The 23,547-nt window shown below is 41.6% G+C and overlaps 1 protein-coding gene across 12 annotated transcripts in view; it reads left to right on the top strand.

Moving 5' to 3' along the window:
- myo18ab (myosin XVIIIA b) overlaps window positions 1-23,547 on the top strand; it is a 115,242-nt gene that overhangs the window by 24,184 nt on the left and 67,511 nt on the right. For 2 of the 12 annotated variants that reach the window (XM_071471937.1, XM_071471936.1), the window contains exons 1-15: window positions 3,344-3,613; window positions 6,591-6,711; window positions 7,913-7,945; window positions 8,398-9,624; window positions 11,970-12,047; window positions 13,240-13,305; window positions 13,893-13,980; window positions 14,831-14,937; window positions 16,571-16,747; window positions 17,959-18,169; window positions 18,666-18,808; window positions 18,898-18,998; window positions 19,858-19,921; window positions 20,188-20,332; window positions 23,065-23,076. In XM_071471937.1, the coding sequence (XP_071328038.1) occupies window positions 6,673-6,711; window positions 7,913-7,945; window positions 8,398-9,624; window positions 11,970-12,047; window positions 13,240-13,305; window positions 13,893-13,980; window positions 14,831-14,937; window positions 16,571-16,747; window positions 17,959-18,169; window positions 18,666-18,808; window positions 18,898-18,998; window positions 19,858-19,921; window positions 20,188-20,332; window positions 23,065-23,076 (2,491 nt within the window). In that variant the 5' untranslated portion in view covers window positions 3,344-3,613; window positions 6,591-6,672. Of the gene's footprint in view, window positions 1-1,574; window positions 1,858-3,298; window positions 3,614-6,590; window positions 6,712-7,912; window positions 7,946-8,397; window positions 9,625-11,969; window positions 12,048-13,239; window positions 13,306-13,892; window positions 13,981-14,830; window positions 14,938-16,570; window positions 16,748-17,958; window positions 18,170-18,665; window positions 18,809-18,897; window positions 18,999-19,857; window positions 19,922-20,187; window positions 20,333-23,064; window positions 23,077-23,547 lie in introns of those variants that run through there. The other 10 variants (XM_071471940.1, XM_071471935.1, XM_071471929.1 and 7 more) reach the window with 9 other exon arrangements.

Below are 23,547 nucleotides of genomic sequence, written 5' to 3'. Positions count from 1 at the left end.
TGATTTGTTTGGCTGGTGTGAAGTTTTAGACGTTCACATTGCTGTGTTCTCTCAGCTGATCTGACTTTACAGCAGCACTTATACACTTGCACACGTGACGCGCTTCTTTGCCATTCATAACGTTTCCAGCCCCCCTCCCACGCTCCATTCATTTCACAGCACACTTTGTTTGCACTCTACCTACATCACTTTGGTGGTCACTCCCTAGAATATCATGGCAGCTGCTGGGTAATAATGGAGGCTTTGTGTGGTTGAAGGATCCTGAAAGCATGCAGAGCGTTTCCTGGTCCTCTGGCTCCACCTTGAGGTCCGGGAGTGGAAGTGGCAGGAAACACGACTGAGCTGCATCAGATCATTATGTGGTTAATATCTGCTGCCTGGGGATATGTGTCTTCATGTAGGCGGGTCGACGGTGTGTGTTTGGATTGGAAGGATCAGGCGTGCTGGTGTAGTGACAAATGAAGAAAACCTCACTGTGAAGTCAGTCCCGTGTTATTGACCGTGTTCATTTATTCAACCCTGTCTCATCCACAGCACATGCAGATATTCACTGAGTGTATAATGTTCTCTTTTCCTGCTTAAGGAGGAAATATATCTGTAGACATTTGAGTTGACTTTTTCAATATTTACCCAAAACACTGACCTTTCTCTGATCCCTTAACTAAAGGTTTCATAACTTTCACTAAAGCTCCAGCTGCTGTGGGGGGAAACATGAAACACACTTTTACAGCTGCTCTCAGTATAACCGTTTTATTTGGGCGGTGAACGTTCTGGAAATGGCTTTACAAAAACTTCTCAAGGTGCACGCACTTGATTTTTCCAAAGCTTTCAGACACATTTCACGGCCTTCACCATCATGTTATGTAGATCTCTGTGACAATTGCGAAATTTTTATCTGCTACAAGATACGGCTGAAAGCTCTATAATAAGCACTCAAGGGTCTTGTGATAAAATCTTCAATGTCGCAGTTATTTCCAACTTCCTGAATAAACGCTCACTCTTTGCAAATAAATTGATATAAAGACAATTTATGTTAGAGTTCATTGTTAACTCTGTCCTGCAAATTATTTTTTATTTTTTTCTCATTTAGATTTTTACCTTTATCTTTATTTAATTTTGTAATATGTAAACTATAATGATATATATTATTAAAAAATATGTGAATCATAATATACAATAATATAGTTATACCTTATAAACGCATGAAATGTGAAATAAAGAATATAAAACAACACCTGAAACATAATATACAATAATATAATTGTATTCTATTCTATTATTTAAAAAAAACACCTTAAAATTGTTGCATCATCCAACTTGCTGTGGTTTTGTAATTGAAAATGTTCATTGCGGTAAGAATCTGTATTTCTTTAACTGTCAGTCTGAAGCCAACTGAACATTTATCTGTAATAAATGTGTCTTCTAATAACTAATCTCTTTACTAATAAGAGAATATACTTGACTGGGAGGTTTTCATTTAACTGAAAACAAAGTTTTGAGAGGCAGCATCATGAGGAAGACAGTCCTGATCTGTGTTTCATTCATTGTCAACAGTTCGTGAACCCTGCGTGTTGTTTCCGGCAACATGTTGCACTCTGCTTCTGCTTTTCTTTAAGCCGCCTTCTTCTTCCTCTCTGCTGCACAGAGCGCTTTCATACAGGAAGACAGTGCAACTTACAACACACTGAAATCTCTCTATATATAGTGTTCCAGTGCAGTGTGTTCACTGAATCAGATGGTAGGAGAAGCAGACGGAGCCGATGAAACAGCACAGAGAAGGTTTGGGTTGGATTTGAGGTTCAGACAGCTGTGTTCGTGGGATTAAAGTGCAGAATGATGATTGGACGAAGTGTAAAGGTACGTTACCGGCGTTACCAGATTGGACAGAGCATCATAACTCTGGTGTCTGCAGATATTCTTGAACGAGCAAAGCTCAAAATTTGAACCACCTCATTTTTAAAATTAGAACAGTGAGCATGAACGGTGCCACCAGACTGATTTGCCTCTTGGCGTTAGCTGTCCGGCTAACTAACAAAGCTGCTGAGCCACTGTGTTGTAATAAATCTGTCTGACAGAAACTCACAACTGTGACGTTGCAGCAGGTTGATGGGGCTGGAAAATGAGTTTAACTTAGCCTTTCTATGGACAACCATGATTAAACCAAGACTAAACCATTAATAAACCAAAATTAAACACTTATTACCCTTTTGGAAAAAAAGCAGTGTGGTTCAAGTTTCACCAAATAGTGATTTCTACTCTCACCACTTCTGTACTTTACACATGGTTTTAATAAAGCAAGAGTTCAGAGCCCAGAGAGGTCAAATAAGCAAGCATTCTGTTCAGCTCAAAACTGGAAACAGATTTGTGTTTAAAAACGTTATTTTTCCTCACAAATGAATCATCTCATGATCCCTCAGATTTGTCGTGTGACCCTTTGATGGGGGGGGTGACCCCCAGACTAAACTGAATTTACACCTAACTGCATATAAAGTAGTTAAAATTAGTAGTTAAATTATAATGCTGCTTACAGCCTAATAATTTCATGTGTAATAATAAATCAGTCACAGGGATGAAACAAGTACTTTTATCATTTAAGTTATTAAGTTGTGACCATTTGGACTCCAACGTATATATATGTATATATATAATATTCCCATCAGCCTCAGCTGTACCCTCTGTTTATTGCTAATTGGCGTTAGCATTTCAATAACTAATAATAAACTAAGATGGTGAACATTGGAAACATTAAACCTGCCAAACATCAGCATGTTAGCATGTTAGCATCATGATGTTAGCATGGCTGTAGAAAATTTTATTCTCGAAAATGTCATTGCTGAAGTGTTTTTGTGGTTTGTTCACCCCAGTCCTGTTCAGACGTTAGCTGCAGCTACGTAGCAAAATACAGCTGCATGTTGGTTTTAATTTGCACTGTCCAGGGCAAATTAGCTTCACTCACATCTTTACATGAAATCATGCTGCTTCTAACGTTTGCATTGAAAACTCCTGTAGTTATTAACAATGTTAGATTAATTTTTATTGCTCATCTACTGACATGTATCCAAAACTAGCATCATATCTAAACAAACAGTGTCCCAGAACTGGGTCAGACTAGCTCCTAAGACACCTGAACGCACCACAAGCTCAGTATCCGAGCCTGAACTACAAGATGAGCAGTCGTCCACAGTATGGTCTCAGTTACATTCACAGACTCTGTGCTGTGTTTGCTTACACACAGACACACATACAAAGAAGCAGCTGAAATGACAGCAACTGCAGAAGCATGTGTTGAACACTGTGGCTGCTGATTGGACTGTGGAGGCGGTCTGGGGATGGGGGGTTCATGACAGACCTGCGGTCCAGGTTGGAGAGCAGAGGCTCCTATTTTTACCCCCACTCAACACGCTCATATCACTACAGCTGTCCCCACATCTCTTGTCTGTCCTCTGTCAGGAATAGCCAGCCAATCAGAGCCCTCCCCCCTCTCCTCGGCTCGGCTGTTTCGCTCTGCGCTCTGTTTCTCGAGCCGCTCGCTCACACCTCCTCAACTTTGGCCACTTTTTCATTTGCTTGGTGACATCTGGGGGAAACAGTTGTGGAATTACTTCGCTAGCAGGTAGAACAATTTGTGATGAGGTTTTTGTCAAGAGCTGAGTCTTTAGAGGGAAACGTATGACAGGTCTGGGGCTCCGAGGCTCCACAGCCGGTGGCTCTATTTTTAGACTAGAGTTGGCTGAGGGGTAAGAGGGGGGCTGCTTGAATGGTTTTCTAACTGACAGTAACATTTTACAATAGCAGCTTTTGTGCCATTGTGACAATGACTCCTTTCCCACAGTTAAAAAGTGGAACTGTGTGAAATGTAAATGTGGTTGGTGGTTGTGGATTCATGTGCAGCGGGAGCTCAGCTGCTGGTGTCACACTGGTCCCACGTTCATGTTGTGCCACTGGTTTTCAGTTCATCTTTAACATGTGAAGTTTGTCTGGGGGGGGTGTTGATTGTGTGTGTGTTACTATGATTTTAGGGTGTGTTTTGTATCAGATTCAGACTTTGATGCGACAGTAATTCAGTCTTATTGTTCATGGACTTTTAGCCAAACCGTATCATAAATCTTGGTCATTCTACAGATTTCTGTTCAGTTGAATTATTCCATGTTAATTAGTGCACATCTGCCACATGTTGCCTTGTTTTCTATCATTATCCACACACATTAAATTCACTGGATTCTTTCATTGTAATTATTTATGGCCTGTTTTGACTGGAAGCTCTTGTGATGTAGGAATTCACCTCCACATCTCTGTGTTTTGTGATCATTTAAAAAGTCAAGTTTGATTCATTTAATTTACTGACTTCATCCCAGAAACATTTCTAGATAGAATTGAAACATAACGCTTCATTCTGAGGTCAGTTATCAGCCAAAATGGATCTGAGTTATCATCAAAAAAATCTACCTCAGGCTCCAGAAGAATGAAACAAACCAAGGAATCTGTGTGATAAATATGATTTCTAACCTGCTAATTCACACTGAAGTAACGTCATCACATGTTGGTGAAAAAAAGGAGGTTGTTTTTGTTGGAGTTGTTGATTTGATTTGTTTTGAGTCGAGATTCAGATTCATTTCCTCCAGGTCTTGAAGAGAAAACTCAGTTTGTCTGAGTTTTGTTTATCTTTCCTATGAGTATTAACACTTTGAGTATTAACTTGAGACCCATTTAATCATGTTGAAGTCTGGATTCAGTCTTATCCTGTGTGAAGACTTCCAGGGGGTCCACAGGTAATACAAATCTTGACCTGTTACCCGTCACATCACAGCAAGCGAGGCCTTAATTCAGGAGAACATGAGTTTTCACAGTTTTTCCATCTTTGTGTTTCCTAAAGTCCAAGTTACACAGAATCGTCTCAAACCTGGAAACAGATGTTTCTGTGGCTGCTGTATAAATGGTGAATGTTGTTATTCAGAGAACAGAAGTAAAGTTGTCAGAGATATTATAAATTTGTCTCTTTGTGTTGTAGCTTGAAGGAGTCGTCATCAGTAGAGATGCTTCAGATTCTCTGTCAGTGCGTCTCTAAGTGGTTTATAGCTGTTTGCGTTGGATGTTGACTCAGCTCGGATTATGTCCCGCGTATGTTTGCGTTCGTCTTGTCTTTTTCTTGTGAGGTGATGTGATTTACGAGTCGGGAAGGTTGGTCTCAGGTCACACAACAGCTTCCCTAATGAGTGAGTGGAACACACTCTGTTACACTGAGGTCATGGCCCTGGTTCTGGGGTTGAGGAGTGAAAGGTGTTACAACGCTGTTGGATGTGGGTGTGTAGTTTTATTTATAGTTTGGGTTAGAACTGCTGTCTTTTCTGTGTGGATGTAGATTTTCCTGTAGGGAACGCAGTAGCAGTCTTTGTACGGTATCTTCAGTTTGGGACATAAAGTCTTCACATTAAAAGCAAGTCGTCTGTGATGTGTGACTTCAACAGCCGTCTGTGTCGGTTTTATTTCCCGTGTTGGCCCTTCTCTGAGGGAGTAATCAGCCCCGCAGCACCACTATCTAATCCAAAAATAAGCCTGTTAGTCAGTGTGCTAATTCAGTGACCACTGATAAAACCCTCTAACCCCGAGCCAGACCCCGGGCCCTTTCGTGAAGCCTTAGTATATGAACCAGGATGCGTCTGGGTCCCTTTTATTAATCCTGAATTTCCTGATTTCTTTATTTCATCTCAACCACATCAGCCGATTAATTATTTTGCCAACTTCAATTTTAATTCATTTCATATAGTGAGGGGCACAGAAAGTACCGGATACACTCCGCCCTCTCCACCTGCTACCTCTGCACCAGCTGTTGGTCACTGTGTCTTTTAGATATTGAGTGTGTGATTTCATCGTGTGTGTAGCCTATAAAAGCTTAACAAACTCTGAGGTGAACTCGGTCGCTGCTGTGCCTCCATGTCTGACAGCTTGGTTGAAATTCAGGAGTCGAGCTGTTTGTTGCATTAACAGCTGCTGCGACCTCCCCAGCTTTGTTTTGTTTTGTAACCCTGCCGCCACACATTGTTCTCCACAGGAACCAGATCAATATTCATGAAAGAATCGCACTGACCGTGCAACTGTGGGAGTGTTTTGGGCAGAATGTGAGACTCACCAAAACACATACATTTTCAAGTCGATTGTGATTTCTAAGGGAAAAATTAACGTGGAGATGTGTGTGTGTGCACAGATTTGTAAATCAGAGTATTTTTTCCCTGTCTTTTGTGTGCATGTAAATGTTGCTGATGCTCATGTTACTCCAGTCCAGATCAGATCTACAGAGTTTTATGTACAAATGAATTATTGAATTATATGAAACACTTATAGTTATGATCATGAATTGTCTCCACACAGGTTAAAATAATCCTGTGTGTTATATTTAGGTTTTAATTTTTTTGAGTGGGGGCTGCTTTTTCATTTCTCTAAACTTCTCTAATCTCCTGTTCATTTCCTAGATCCTCTTCATTGCTTTGCCATCTACATGTGGCTCTGCCTACATAGAAAATATTCTGTTCACATGAAGCTCCTAATTTCTGTTCATCTGTCCCTGTGTATTCTCACCATTCTTCCTCTCCTAGCTTCCCTCCACATCCTCCTCCTCCTCCTCCTCCTGCTGCTCTTATCTCATCAATCACAGCCCATGACAGCAGATCAGCCAACATGGCATTCTCATCTCGCTTTTCCTTCTGGGAGCAAAAGGGAAGTCTCATTTGGACATTTCATAAAGCATTTTTTTTTTCACTGCATGGTTTTACATTGTGGCATAAAGTGTGTGGCCTTTGGTGTGTGTCACAAAAAGAATTTGATGCCTTTCACTCTTATATATTTATATATATATATATATATATATATATATATATATATATATATATATGTGTGTGTGTGTGTGTGTGTTAGAGTAATTACCAGAGGTGGAAAGATTACTGGAAACTAAGACTCAGGTGAAATGCTATTACGCATTACATTTTTAAAGGGGGGAAGCAGGGAAAATATAAATAAATAAATAATGATAACTATTTTCATTTTATTTTCAATTGTTTATTATTGTAACCATAACACCATAGTCCTCTAACCTTAAGTTAATTAAGTTAATTTGTTTTAACCCAAACCACAATCTTTTGCTAGATCTAGCCAAATAATTTGTGTACCCTGCCCCTGGGCTGAACAAAAAACAATAATGTCATTTAAAAAATTTTTTTTTCACTGGAAAAAAATAAAATAAAATAATGTGATTTTTACTATACCAAAGAAGCATGTTCCTTTACATCTGGAGAATATGTTTTGTAGGCCGGGGCATCTCTGTAGCACCACAATGCTTGGCCATATTGTGAATTCCATAATATTTAGATTAGTTGTTCAGCCCTGCCTAAACCTAACCAAACCGTGACCTTTCTGCAATGAAGGTTCAGTATACCGTTGTTGGAGTCATACCATTATTATCATGACACGAAGGTCCTGTGTGCCTTCCACTGGTGTGCTCCTATGGGTTGTACCCATGTGTACCCAGTTTGATGGACTTGTTATGTAATGCACACAAAATGGCAACATTTTTAAAACATATTCAAAAAAGTACAGGTACACAAAAAACAACTGAGACTCAACGTAACTTGGTACTTCCACCCCTGGTAGTTGCCAATCTGCTGTGACCTTTTACCACCTAAACCATTTGCTTGATACTTAACTAGTTTCCAGTGCAGTGTGTACATCAATTTTTACTTTCCTAAAATAGTAGCAAAGAGTGTTTGTATCTAAAGAGACAGATGTTCAGTGCAAAAATTATTTTCATGCAAAACATGGCTCACAGTGCATGTTTGAGGTTTGCACGGTTGTGTGATGGACAACAGCTCCATATTGTGTCAAGGTTTTGATTTAGTTTCCTTATTCACACCAAAACATTTAGATCAAAGAAGAGAACAAGCCAGGCACCGCGAGTGTAAGTAAATATTGTCCTTTATTAGAGGTTTCACTCGGGTACATGGTTTCTGGTCATCACACCTAAGAGAAAATGTGTTCTTGCAAAAGTAGTTGCATGAAGCCCATTGACTTTGAGCATAGTAAATTATTTCACGAAAGGATTTTTGAACAGTTAAAATGATCTGTTATGTTAAGACATAACTGAAGATGTTGTTAGCCAGTCATGGACATGTACTTTATCCATAGAAATATGTTGCTTGTGCTTTTAAGGATGTCTTTTGCAGTTAGGTGCATCTTTTGTAGTCGTGATATTTGATGTGCGCTTGATGTTCTTTGATCAACATAGTCGTAAATGTACCATATCTGGTCAAATGGATCATTTTTTATTTTTGTTGGCATAAATACTTGATGCTTGGATTTTCATACATTATTCATGTCCTTATACTTCCTCTCTTTCTTCTTCATGAGTAGTCAGAAAGTGATGGGCTGCCCAACCGGGCCAAGTCAGTGCCAGCACTAGACCCTGGCAGAGGGTTATTCCGGGCAAAAAGTCCCTCACCAGTTTCCCCTACGGCATCATTAACCCGGGTCAGGAGTCCCTCCCCACCTAAATTCAGGACACCTATTAAAGTTCCAGAGCCACCGTCAAAGATGGGAGAGCAATGTAGGAGTCCTGAAACACCACAAGCTTCTTTAAGCCCAGAGCCAGATACAAACAATGAGAGAAAGCAAAATGGCATAATGGGTAAAAGCGTGGTCAATGGTGGAGCCAACAGTAATATCAAAGTTCCAGGCACCAGCAGCAACCACATGGATGCTACAGATGACCAGGGTCTGACACGTAAGAAAGTAGTAAAGGTGGTTCGCAGTGTTGTCAGGAAGGTCATGCCCACAGAAGAGACTGAGGCCACTAGGCCAACACAACCATCAGACAAGTCTCCGGAAGTGGCCAAGCCTGCTGCTGAACCAGTGAAAGCAGTGCCAGCACCAGCTTCAGTGTCTAAGCCTAAAGCCCCCATGATCCCAGAGTTTTCATTTAAACATGACGTCATCAAAACAGAAGACAAAGACGACATTTCACGAGGGTTGAAGAACCTCATGATCAGAGGCAGAACACGGGAGCCCCGCCCACGAGTACATAAAGATGAACGACCAGAGAAAATAGAGAAGAAAAATAAGAATACAGTAGAAAAAGTTGAGCAGGAAGAAAAAAAGGAGGAGCACAAAGAGGATAAAACTACCATAAAACCTCAGGAAGTCAATCAGAAACTCGCAAGCTCCGGTCCAGGTATACAGAGGGTCAAATCTCCTGTGGCTGCTGAAAACCCAACAAGCATTACGCCAACCCAACCGGCAGCTCCAGCTCCAGCTTCTTCCAAATCAACTCATTCCAGACCTTTCTCTCTCCCACCGGTTGTTGGCTTTATTCCCGCTTCCAAGCCCTTAACCTTGTCTCCACCACCTGGTTTCATACCTAAACCCAAACCAACTGCTGACAAAAAACCCACCCCCACAAATCCACCTTCTACCACTTCAGTCGCCCCAAAATCTTCCTCCCTGGCTCCTCCATCACGTTCCATCCCAGCCCCTAAACCCCCTCAACTTGCAACTCCTGTGAGTCCTCCCTGTCCTACTCCTGGTCCCCTGTCTCCCCCTCCAGGAGTCACTCCCATTCAGCCAACTGTCAGTCAAAAAGAGGTACAGTACAGTGTCCACACTTCGCATGTATGGTCAACATTTGAGACATTGATGTGAGAAGTGCATGGCAGTTTGAAATGCATGTTTGAAATAAAAGGGCACTGTGGTGTTTGTTTGCAGACCCCACATCTGTGTGTAACCTCAGTGTGGCACAGCTCCAGAGTCACTTGAAAGGCATTGAAAACTGTGGAACTAACATGAAATATTAATCACCTTCAAAATATCGAGGGAAAAGTTAACTGAGAATATTTTCTTCTTTTGAGCCACTGGTGGCAGGTCCATAGGTTGGTGATTTATTTGCTGTCCACCATTTCAGTTGTCCAACACTTTGATTTTAGAACAAGAAAGGGTTTCAGCATCCCAGACCTGACTGGGTATTAGTGTAATCCAGAACAGAGAATCCACTGCTTAACAATCAAAGCGTACCTTTTACTGTGTTGTATTTTGGAGGAGGGATGTATTAGATTGTACGTTTTGAGTTTGCATTGAGTTGCATCAGGGTTGGGGGTTCGCCCTCTGGTGGAAGGGCCTTAGAACAGCAATGTCTGTCCATTGTTTTTTGTTGAACATTGATTTAGCTCAGTGAAATTTATTCTGGCTCAGTGTTTTCACCTGCTTGGCTTGATTTGAACTTGGATCTAACAAATATTTTTCACTTAACCAGAAAATTGTATTATTGCGTGTGTGGATTTAATTGATTTTCTTGAGTGCATGCTGTTTGAAGCGACTTCATGCATTTTCTACTTGGACGTGGTCACTGGTCACGTTGATGACAGATGTGTTTGTGCAGACTGAGTTTCCTGTAAGAATCATGAGTTAAGACAGTTGTGGCTTTGAACCTTTTGTTTGTGTGTAGTTATAGGCTTTGCTTCATCTGTATCTGTGGGCTTAGTGTCATTGTGTTGCTTGCTGCTTTGACCTGTAGGAGGCACCGCTCAGTCCCACCGAGGAGGCTCAGAGACGACTGATGAGGATCTTCGGTGCCCCTGTAAATCACCTGGCTCCGTCTGCACATTATTGACGTCTTCTCTTGGTTTTATGTGTCTGTCGATGTTGCACCAACTAATCACCACGTCTAACATGCTCACTGGTTACTGGTGTTTACTTATAGAGACAAGCAGCAGAGGAAGGTATTACCAGGGTGTCTGTTGCCCTCCAGACCTTCAGAGCTCTAACCCTTGTTTCTCTAATTCCGATTCTCTGGGTTCCATCCCACACTTGTCTTGACTGCTTACTCATTCCTGTTTTTCCTGTCTGTCAACTGTGGCTGGTCTCAAAAGCTGAATCTCAGTTTCCCAGTTGAAGATTTAGACACCTTCCCTTGGCTTACTTTGGTAGACTAATCGGAAAATTTGTTACACACATTAGGGATGTTCTGATCAAGTATTTTGTAACCATCCATGAATCTGCTGATATGCAGATTGACGTTTTTGATGTTTTATTTACCTGAACTATACTGTATATCTGATACATTCAAATAGCAGCTGTAGGCAACTAAAACTGACACACTCCTATTTTCAAAAGCTACTTGATTTAGCTGAAGGGCTGAAAATAACCACATTCCGCCTGAATGTTTTAAACATGGAGAAGAATGAAAGGAGGGAAGGAAATCAGTCAGTCCTGTGTCAAATTCAGTTTGGAACAAAACACTGTTCAATAGATGCTGAATTCATCCAAAATTAGTGTCTGACAGTGTGTGAAAGTTACTGAATCCATTTACAGGTCAGTGGAGCGTGCAACAGAATTTAAGTCTCTGTAAATGATTGTTTTTTTTGTTTTTTATGCCCAGAGGCTAGGCTGTCAAAGACTGTTTCTCACCAAGCTGTTAATATCTTTGTATTGATTAAAGATGGAGTTGAGTCTTTTACTTTGAAACTCTGTAGTTCATTTGCTGGCCTCACCTTTCAAAATAGGTTAGATAGGCTTCTAAAATTCAGACTGGGGTACAAGCCCTATCAACATCACTTGTTGTCATAACCATAACTCCCTCCACCAACCACATGGATTTACACAATCCTGTGGTCGAGGGCTCGGCACTTAACCGTTTTTAGTGATGAGTTATTCTGTCCACCCTGACTCTGTTTCTTTAAAGCACGTCGTTCTCTTTCAATTAACATTTTACTAATGTCTCCCTCCACCCCATGGTTCCTTATTTCTAAGCCATTTTCTTTTTCCCATTATACTCATTTTCTTTGTGTTTGTGCTCTACATTCTCTCCATTCAAATTTCCATGTTGACCTTGTCTTCTTCCCTCTCCCGTTCTCCCTTCCCCTCATTCTCTCTCCTTCTCTCCATGCTTTACTCACACTGCATTCGCTGGCTGTCGTTGTCTCTCTGTGGCTAAGCTGGAGCCGGCAGTCAGTGTTTCGTCTTCTGTCCAAGCCCCTGCCCTTGCGGCCCTGCAGCCCCAGGGCTCCCTCCAGGTACAGCAGTCCTACCTCTAGGCCCCCTGGCTGGAACTCTAACTTGTGTGGCTTGGTGGAGTATAACTAACTTTCCCTCCCTTTTTCCCTTTTCCCCTCTCTGCAGTATTTCCAACATCTGTGTTAGACTGCAACCAATACAAAGAACTGTCAGCCTTTAAGATTTAAAGGTCCCATATTATATAAAGGTAGATGTCCATGTGTTTGTGATTATAAAGCAGGTCAAGGTTCTATATTAATACTGTGAAAGTATCAAAGCCTCAGTCCACAGAGAAATGCACATAGCCTGTATTCAGAAACTGAGCCTTAAAACCAGCTGTCAGAACTTCTGCAACTTTGTGATGTCACAACAAAGCAGTCACCACCACCCTCAGGCTTCCCCCAAGCCCCACCCACCTGGACCCACCATCCAACCTTGCAGGTTTCTTTGATCACTGAGAAAACATTCAGCTAATCAGAGGAGAGGCTCAGAGACTCTCTCCTGATTGGCTGATCGACCAGTTGTTAATAGAGGAGATGTAAAAATGTATATCTTCCAATGGATATCAAAACTTCAGATAAAAGACAGAAGTGTAGCATATGGGACCTTTAAGTCTTTGTGCTAAATAAGGCAAAAAATGTCCTCAACTAATGTTTGTACTCGGAACATAGAGGTGACATTGACAGTTCTTTACTCATCTGATGGTGGATTTTACCATTGTTCCCAAACCCATTGTTGACCCCTGAGGTCATTTCCTCGTTATGTCATCAACATGAGCTGCGATTTGAAACACAGGGGCATAATGTCGTTGCTTCTTTTAACCACACGTGATAGAAGCTGATAGAAGTGACCTGCATGGACTTGGTATCTTTTGAATTGAAGATGGTAACAGTGAGGGGTGGTACATTCACGTGTGGTGGTGCTTGTGAAGCAGTAACTGCGTGAGTGTTGTGTGGCGTTCAGGTGCTCCCAGTGCACTGACTCCAACTCCTCTTTGCTGCCATGCATCTATTTCTTTCTTTTATTCTTTTAATCCTTTAAAGCAGATCTATGAAAGACTGGATTTCTCTCTCGTGTGTACTGGATATGTATGACAGACTCAACGAAACCTCCATTTACCTGCGTGCTTATCTATTCATGTGTGTCTGTATAACATGTGTTGCTCATTTATAACTGTGACCTTTGACCTCCTCATGCTGGCCAAATCACCAGGGATCAGTGGAAGAGGATCCTGTGGCCCTCCTTCAGGCTTCTCATGCTGCAGCTAATCAGTCTCAGGTCTGGCCTGCACTGTGCCCGAGTGTGATTCACCTCCAGCTCGTCCTGTGTTCACCCTGCACTGTGGACTGTTGTGCTGTGTTGTGCATTCCCCCCTTTTGCTTGTGAAGTTCAGTTTGTCTTGTTTACTTTTCCCAATTTTTTTAAATGTTTGAAACTGAAGCAGTCATAAGTAGTTATGACTGGATTTGTTCTTTGGGTTTTCGTCCAAAAATATCTTTGGTTTATTTGCTTGTTTCTGAAATGAGTTTTTATTCTTTTAGTTTTATTGTTTATTCGGGTTTTATTGTGTTCACTGGGGTTTCTGTTAAACCCCCTCACACACCCCTGATGCTTGTTATATCAACTTATTTTTTTCACACACACAAACACATACACTCACAGTCTCACACACCCTGAAGGAGGACTGTGAGACCTTTGGGTTCACTGTCATCCACTGCATGGTCTTCATCTTGACAAGCCTCTCCCTCATAACCTTTCAGCATGTGCTGGTATCAAACTGGAAACACAAAGACCCAGTTTGACTCTGACTGGTCCAGTGATGTGACTTGATAATAATGATTTTCCTTGTCCTCTCTGTCCACCAGGTGAAGACAGAGGAGCAGATCGCAGCGGAGCAGGCCTGGTATGGATCAGAGAAAGTCTGGCTCGTCCACAAAGATGGTTTCTCCCTGGGTGAGACACGCTTACCTGAATTTTTTCCTCTTTTTTTTATGCACGTGTATCTTCGTCTTCATTATTCCATTGTAGGAAATTTAAAGAAACTAACTATTAAATAATTTTTGAAAAACAAATCCCATGTGAAATGATTAAATTGAATCTCGTCACTGCAAATATGCCATAACAGAATTCTTTAAATTCATTCAGAAGTGTATTTATATTTTCTTTTTCATTTTTTATTTAAAAAATCCTTGATTACAAAAGACAGTAAAAAGAAAAGACCAATACAACACAAATACAAAACATAAGGCCATAATGCCAGAGGTTACAGACAAACAACAAAACATATTAATATAATCTAGTTGTTGAGGAAATCAGACCAGGGGAGTTGGAATTGGGGAGGAGTTAAAGATGAAAGAAATAAAAGTAGGAGCAAATAACAAAAGAAATAAAACGATCCAAATTCTTTCATCACCTTTCTTGAGAGTGGAAAAATGTCAGTGTTGCACAAACAATAGTTTTAATATTTACTTATTACTGTCCTCAGTCAATCTGAGGAATTGAATGATGGGTATTGTTCATAATATATGATAAACTGTATTGTTATGTTTTATGTTTCTGTTGTTTTTTTTAATGATATTATTGTATTTTATGTTTAGATTGTTAAACAGCAGTTTAAAGTTTTATTTGTCACATGACAGGATACAGTGATACAGTCAGCAAAGCAGAGAAACGAGGGTCAGAGCCGGCAGGAGGGCAAAAAAAAAAAAAGAACTTGTCCTGCTTTTGTTTTTTTTTTTAATTGGCCAGTTAAGATAAACAGATGTTAACAGCTGTCAGTGTTTCCTGTCTCTTCTCTGTCCAGCCACCATGGTGAAGACGGAGGCCGGCGCCCTGCCTGAGGGCAAGGTGAAAATCAAACTGGAGCATGATGGGACAGTACTGGATGTGGACGAGGATGACATAGAAAAGGTGAGTGGGAGATCATGGTAGTGGACCAGTCTGGGTCCGATCCCGTGTCTAATTTTATTCACACTGTTCATCTGAACCAGTTTAATGCTTTTCTAGCAGAACATTTATTTATTGACATCAGTTTTTCATATTTCCCTCTGGGTGTCAGACGCCATCATGTGTGCACAGTACAGCTTCTATCACAGATCACTGCATGTCAATGTTAACATGTAATCATGTCTCATATTTTGTTGTGTTAATTATTTTTTCTCACAGGTTCATGTTTCACATTAATAAATGATCCCTCAGTCATTTCATAATAAACCAGAGTGAAGTGTAGTTGTTTGTTCAGCAGGAACCATGTAAAATTAAAAACATATAGATCCAGAGCTAGCTGCAGTTAGCCTGAAGCTAACAGGCACCAGCTGGCCCTGGTCAGTCTCTCAGAGAGTAGAGCTGCCTCCGATGTCCACAGAGGACACTGAAAGCCCTGAGGAATGATGGGAAAGGTCACATCTGCTGACTTCACCACAGCTGACTCCACAGTCAGATGTTTGAAAAATCAACTGGAACAAAACAACTTTGTTATTCGTGTCATCACCAAGATTTCAACAGTAATCACAAGTGGACAAAGTCATTTGGGTGATGATGTAATGATGTCATTGACCTTCCTGTTTAATGGTCTATATAAAGTAGAGTACATCAGGATGGGCTTTATTGAGGGGAAGAAGGGAAAGCAGAAGAAAGGAAAGAGGCGTCTTTACAGCGATGAGATAAAAGCTACAGGTGTCTCAGTGAACAGTTTATCTGATGACTTCAATCTTACTAACCTCTGCATTAAATTTAAAGGATAAGTTATATAATTTTCTTATTGTCGCTTGTAAACCCAAATCTGCAGTAACAGTGTTCCACAAGTTTTGTGTGTATCCAAACCCTTACACTGTAAGTCAACCCCACTTACACTGTTTCCCCCTGTTTGCATAATGATTGATAAAAACTGCAGCGATCAGCTGTTTTAGGATGAAACTATACATTTGCTAGCTGTTTTTTTAAAGATTAATGTCTCCAGTAGGACTCAGTGCATCTGAGCCTGAGACAGACAGAGTAAAGAAGTCAGAAACTACTGAGAGGCCGACCAATGCATCGTTGACAATAAGAAAATATAAAGTGACAGCAGTCTTATTCTTTGGAGGACGGAAATGTTCCTTCACACTCCAGAAATGGGTTCAGTCAGAGTTTCTCTGCAGGTTCAGAGATGAGTGTTAGTGATGATGCTGCACCTCCAGGTTATCAGTTAATTAAACATGTAGACTTAGAGGAAATTCATCACCACAGGCATCAACCAGATTCCTATGGTGTTTTCCCAGTGGCTCTGAACATTCCTCCACGCTGACGCTTGGATCCAGACGTAGATTTGTCCCTGGATCACTTCACAGCACCACCAGAGCTTAGACTGACTTCAGTTTGCACTAAAGTCCAGGGTGTTTAACAGTCTGTAGGTGGTTACCTGTCTACCTGTTGCTCGCTGAGTGCCATCACTCTCTCTCTCTCTCTCTCTCTCTCTCTCTCTCTCTCTCTCTCTCTCTCTCTCTCTCTCTCTCTCTCTCTCTCTCTCTCTCTCTCTCTCTCTCTCTCTCTCTCTCTGTGTGTGCAGGCCAACCCTCCCTCGTACGACCGGTCCGAGGACCTGGCCTCACTGCTCTACCTGAATGAATCCAGTGTGATGAACTGTCTGAGGCAGCGCTACGGAGGCAATCTCATTCACACCTACGCCGGACCCAACATGGTGGTCATCAACCCGCTCAGCACGCCCTCCATGTACTCTGAGAAGGTGAGCTGAGCTGAGCTGTTGTGACAGCAGTGAACCCATGGTTTTAGACTGACAGGTTCATCACTCACATATGTTGGGACACATGTTGTGTGACTAACACAAACACAAGAGTTAATTTAAGTTAAATAAGTCAGTAAACGTAACCAGTCTCCTGTTAAACCCAAACATCCACTGTGACCTGCTCATTACCACAGATGTTCTCATACCTTTTACCTGAGCCTGTGTGTCAGCTGATACCACATACTGATCCAGTACCAGTGAGTCAAAAATGATTTGAACATCTATATACTTGACCCTGTACAGATGTGATGTGATAGTTAATCATGGCTCAGGTTAAATCCTTTGTAAAACATGAACAGATACATAAATGCCATTGAAACTCTTTTAATATCTAATTTGACTGTCAATTGCTAATAATTTGCTCCTAACATTAGCTAACATTACACTATTTACCATGGATCAGTTCTTCTTCTCTGCTTTAAAACAGTAGCTGCCAGTTGCTGCCCAGAGCAGCTTCCTGTGTAGGCTACTTTTTTTAGAGCAGTGAAGAAGAATTGATTTCCGGGGAAACAGCGGTTTTACTTGGGTGTGAAAACTTAAAGTTTAATATGTGGCATTGGAGCGAGGCACAGACTCACTGATCCTCGTATCTGAGGCATCTCCCAGCAGCTCAACTCATTACATGGTCTTTGTAGCTCTTCATACAGCCTCACCTGACTTCCTAAAGCCTCTCTGGCTGAAAAACTTTGATGATTAAAGTACATTTCCAGCCAAGAGAAGGACATGGCAGTTATGTTACATAACTTTCTATACAGGTACCTTCTGTTTGGAGAACATGGAGAAATGAAAAAACACCTGGAAAAAAACATGAACATGCTTTTAGTCCGATTTAGACTGAGAGAGTTGGTGCACTTCAGCCTCTTGTGGCTGAAATGAGTATTACAAAAACAAACACTTTAAAAAAAATCCTGACAGTTTTTTCGGTGGCCGCTCAGGGCTTCCATAGAAACACAGTCTACGTATAAACATGTCATATGTTGATTACACTTGCAGACCACACGCTTTACAAATGCTGAGTAACTGCCTGAAGTGTGAGGACTTGTCCACTCACAGCCCTAACTCTGCATTTATTTCCTCTCTCTCTGTTTTTGTCACTGTCCTTGTTTTGTGCTCCTCCCCCCGCTGTGTGTTTCCTCCTCTTCCCCCATCAGGTGATGCACATGTTCAAAGGCTGTCGGCGCGAGGACTCGGCTCCTCATATCTACTCTGTGGCGCAGTCGGCCTACCGCAACCTGCTCACCACCCGGCAGGATCAGTCCATCGTGCTGCTGGGCAAGTCTGGCAGTGGCAAGACCACCAACTGCCAGCACCTGCTCCAGTATCTGGTCTCCATCGCTGGCAGCACGGGCAAAATCTTCTCTGGTGAGCCTGCAGACAGGAAATCACAAAAACACAGGAATACATGAACAGATCTCCGACATGTAGTTTATCCAGATTATCTGAGGGAGGGGAAACTGAAACTGAACATCAGAAATGTCACCAATAATCCATCATTGCACAGAAAAACTATGGCAAGTACATTGGGTCAAAGTTGAAGGAAGAAGTGGGTCAGCAGACTGATGGATGTTTCCAGCAGACAGTCAGAAATGATGATTCATGATGATTCTGTGTTTTATTCTCTATCCTCATCACAAGTGGTGACGGTGTTCAGTGTCCAGGCTACAGAGACGCTCCTTCACAGTACCATGTCCTGGATTACACCATCTGTTGTTCACCAGCACTGCACCCCCCCTGTCAGCTTTGTTCTCCTCAGTTTATGATCAGTGCAGTGTATAATTACCTACTGCAGACTTACCACCGTCATGTGTGTGTGTGTGTGTGTGTGTCCTGAAATGTGTGTTTTTTGTTTTTGACACAGCTGAGAAGTGGCAGGCGGTCTACACCATCCTGGAGGCTTTTGGCAACAGCTCCACCGCCATGAACACTAACGCCAGCCACTTCTCCCACGTGGTGTCCCTCGACTTCGACCAGGCTGGGCAGGTGGCCTCCGCCTCCATCCAGGTAACACACACACACACACACACACACACACACACGTAATGCACTCAGTATATCCTGAGCAGAGACTCACGTTGTCTCCTCCTGCTCAGACGATGCTGCTGGAGAAACTGAGGGTGAGCAGACGACCTGAGGGAGAGTCCACCTTCAACATCTTCTACTACATGATGGCTGGAGCTGACAGCACCCTGAGGTGACTCCTCTGGCTCCTCTCTGTCAGCAAAATTACAGCATTTGAAAATAACTTTTTAATGTTTTTTTTTTTTTGTTCTTTAATTTTGTTCTTTTAAGGGTCACAGCTGATCAGACAAAGTTGGACCAGGTCTGTTGTAGTCCTTCCAGGAGTAGTGTCAGGAATCAGGATGAACTTTATAAGCATGTTTAAAGTATGAAGTGTTGATCTCCATAAGAAGATGAATTTGTGGTTTTAAGAACCAAAAAGTCTCAGTGTAGTTTTACATCTCCTCTCTCAGGCTTCTCTCTTGAGCTCTACTAACAACAGGCCAGTCAGCCAATCAGAAGAGAGGCTCTGAGTCTCTCTTCTGATCGACTGTTTCCTGAGTGATCAAATAAAAATACAGCAGATTTCAGGTAAACACTCAGAGAAACCAAATCCTGCAAGGTTGGATGGTGGGTCCAGGTGGGCGGGGCTTGGGGCGTGGCTGAGGGCAGTTACTGTTTTGTTGTGACATCACAAAGTTCCAGAAGTCCTGACGGCTGGTTTTAAGGCTCAGTGTCTGAATACAGGCTGTGTGCATTTCTCTGTGGACTGAGGCTTTGATACTTTCACAGTATTAATATAGAACCTAGACCTGCTTTATAATCACAAACACATGGACATCTACCTTTATACAATATGGGACCTTTAAAGACCTAAATTATTTTATACTTCAAGCCATCTCAGAATCAACAGGTTCCCAATTAAACAGCACCAAAGTACAGTACTGCTGTCTGCTAATCAGAAGACACTGTTGTTAAAATTCATGTGACACTGACAAAGGCTTCATCAGAGAGGATCTCACTGATCTTTAGCACCTTTCCCTCTCTTCCAGAACCGAGCTGCACTTTAACCACCTGGCTGAGAACAGTGCGTTTGGGATCGTTCCACAGTCGAAGGTAACGACAGCAGCTGGTTTACCTGAAATGAGCCTGGTGTTTCATCTGCAGTACAGCCTGACAGATACCTGCAGTGATATATGAGAGTGTAAAAAATCCACTGATGTATCAGCTGATAGTAATTTTGTTTGCATGACCCACAACATGAATAATAATTTTGATGAATTATAGATTATCTACAATGAGCTGCTGTAACATTGGCCTGTGTATCAATCATATTTATTGATATATGGAAGTATATCTGATCTGGGTCTGATCTTCTCCAGCCTGAGGACAAGCAGCGAGCCTCACAGCAGTTCACCAAGCTGCAGGCAGCCATGAAAGTGCTGGGCATCTCCAGTGAGGAGCAGAAGGCCCTTTGGCTCATCTTAGGGGCCATTTACCACTTGGGAGCCGCTGGAGCCACTAAAGGTAGGAACTCCCAACTGACTGACTGTAAATGTGTCACATCGAGGGTACATGACGTCTCATTAGGTCGTTACATGATGAGAACATCGAATCTGTGGATGGTATCTGTTGGTTTTAGTGCTGCACAGGAGCCATGTACCTCTTACAGAGGCTCAGGTGACAGGTCAAACCAGAAAAAGGCAAAATAAGATGAGGTCAAACACCCCCGGGGAGGAACGAAAAACTACAAAAATATTTAAAATCCACTAAAGCACTAATGCACTGTAAAGTCCATTTCCTGTCTTGCTGGAAGGCTTTAAATGAAACACACAGTTGAAAGATATTGAACATTACAGCTCACTTCACCACTCATTAGGCCTGTAAGACAAATGTTGGTCTCTGGTTTTGTGCAGAGGAGCAGAAGTTTGGATTGGGAATCACTGGGTGTTCAGTGTGTGACAGGCTTTTCATATTCACTTAGGGACAATTAATCAACATCCCTGTAAATGTGGTTTTAGCCAAAATGCTAAATGTTGTCAACCGGCCAACAACAGTAAAACACACATTGTGTAAAATTCTAACAGGGAGAAGCAGAACTTTCCAGAACTGGGGAGCTCTTATTGTGAAGGCTGTCAGACCAGAGGATGTTTTTCTGCTCGGGACAAAAACCTCCCCTCTTATTCTGTACCTGGTTAATCCGTCACCAGCGTTTTTCTGAGACATGAATGTGTTTAATATGGGAGGAGCACAGACAATTGAAAGCAATAATGACCTTTTAGCTCAATGCTTATCTCCAGAGTGAGAACATTTGGTCAGTTTTCAGTTCATTATGCAAGAGGAGACACAATAATATGAAACCTTGTAAAATACACTGTCGTCCATTTTAATAGCCATGAAAGAAATAGAGATTCTAATGTTCAGTGTTTGTGTAGACGGTCTCATAAAAGCTTCTGTTGAGTCAACAGAAACCGTTTGTGTTATTATAACACAATCCAGTCCAACACCACCTCATTGATGAATAAACATGTTTCTGCATTATAAGCTTCACAATTCATGTTAAGTGGGCAGTGAAAATCTACACGAGCAGTGGAACCAACACAAATGAAGGACTGTTGACAACAATTCAGCACATTCTCAGGTCAGCTGTATTTTGGGGGAGGGAAAAATTGAGTTCTTGCTCCTCATTTCACTGAACACTCGGTTTATCGGTTTTTACTCAGCAAATTTCTTCTCCATTCTCCCAACCACATCCCTCACCTCATTACTTCAACATTAATGAGACTATGACCCTGCTCACATTACCACAAACTGTACAGAATTCATGCAAATCTCATTTCACACAGGTAAAAAAAACCAAATCTGACTGGAGTTGACTTTCCAGTGACTGCCACTAGGTGTCAGGCTTGACATTTGGATGCACACAGTAGGCCTGTAGACTGCAGCAGCAGCGAGGACTGGGACCATTAGATGCTGTTAAACTGGTTGATTTTCTAATAGTCTAACCATGCACAGAGTTGTTGTTTCATTATTATTATGAGATACCTGCCCAGCACTGATGTTTCTGCCTTCCACTCCACCCCGGAGGTCCAGGCCAGTCACCTTCTTCCACACCGGACTGGGAAGATCATGTTTTCTGGATCTTGCTTTGTGAACAGGGACATTGTGATTTTGAACAGGAAAAGGCCACAAAGTTGGAATCAAAGTATCATCTAAAATAAATCTGTATGATGACGATCAAACCAAGACAATCAGTCCCAAACCAAAGGGTATGTAGGAGTACGTGGACAGGGTGGTCTGGGTAGTTTTAGTGTATCTGCATGGATTCACATAAAGGCAGGTGAGAAAGTTTCGTTTGTCATGTTGTGTGAACCAACTCTTAAAGATTAATAATAATTTATTATTATTAATCTTTATTATTAATAATTAATTATTATTATTAATAATTTGTTTTTGCTGGTTTGCAGAACACAACAGTGGATTAAAGTTAGCAGATAAATTTAATCAATAAAGTTCCTCTAAGTCAACCGACTCTTACATATCAGAACTGTATGTACACTGTGTGTTAATCAATTACAATCAAATAATCAAAAGCAATGTGTCTTAACCTAAATATCATGAACTTCAATATTTTTCAAAGAGCTAGTTAATTCCTGTCTCTGGAAATCAGTTGACAGATCACAGAAGGTAGTGGACAAACACACACTGACTTCTTGAATGGTTTTGTTGGATAATATTTGCTCTTGTTTTGTGACTCTAACTGGAATAATCAACACGCGTTATCTGAGCTTCTCCAGGCAAAAAACCGGCGATATCCAGAATGTAATATCTCGTACAGTCCAGCCCAACAGTTTTTATCGCGATGATATCATACATCGCGATAAAAAGTGATGCTGCCACCAACATAAATAAATTGGTGGGAATTGTTGCGATATTCAATATTATTAACTTTCGGTCCAAACCTACTTAGAAGACATTCTTTCAGTTCCTCTCCGGGAAAAACCCTGAAGTGTTCCTGCTGCTCCACAGAGTTGTGGTTTACCATCCACTAATATAAACCAGGGGCTCGTGGTTTTAACACTGACACGTCTTTAACTTCTCCGCTTTCTCTCTCAAAGCATGATGGTGGGTCGTCAGTGTTGTTTAATACTAATGTTTATGTTTTCCTGTGACTGTGAATTGATGAATTCATGAACTGTGTTATCTCTAACCCCCTCTCTTTACTTGCATGTTTGCATGCCGTGCCCTATCAAACACAGACGGAGATGAAGGTAAATGGAAAAAGAACACAAAGTCGTTGACTGTTTTTCATTTAAAAACTTTCTTTCCGAGCCTCTCTTGTTTGTATTTTCTGCCTTAATGCCTTTATCACTCCCTCCAGGCCTTAAGTCATTAGCGTTTTTATTGTTTCTGCCTCTCCTCCCCCTCCTTTCCTCACCTCCTCTTTTGTGTTTTGGTGTTTGCCTCCAGACACTTCTCCCCGTCTCACCCTTTTCTGTTTTGTGAGAGGAAAATCGTGGGGATCAGAACTTTGCTGTCCCTTTTAGACTCCTCTCTCTGATGCCTCCGCACGTCGCCCACATTCAACTCCCGAGCCGCTGTCACACTACAACACGTTCTCAAAAGCAAAGTAATGCTTGTTCATTTTCACTTCTCTAGTTAGTGTTTGGACTTTGTACCACAGAACTTGTATTTCCCAGCTCACCCCGTGTATACCCCCGAGCTTTCTGCTTTGCAGGGGC

The sequence above is a fragment of the Trachinotus anak genome, unplaced genomic scaffold, assembly GCF_046630095.1.
Source record: "Trachinotus anak isolate AG129_WGS33_773 ecotype Australia unplaced genomic scaffold, CSIRO_AGI_Tana_v1 ptg000034l, whole genome shotgun sequence".
Classification (NCBI taxonomy): Eukaryota; Metazoa; Chordata; class Actinopteri; order Carangiformes; family Carangidae; genus Trachinotus; species Trachinotus anak.
This window is presented reverse-complemented; position numbering and strand designations above follow the sequence as displayed.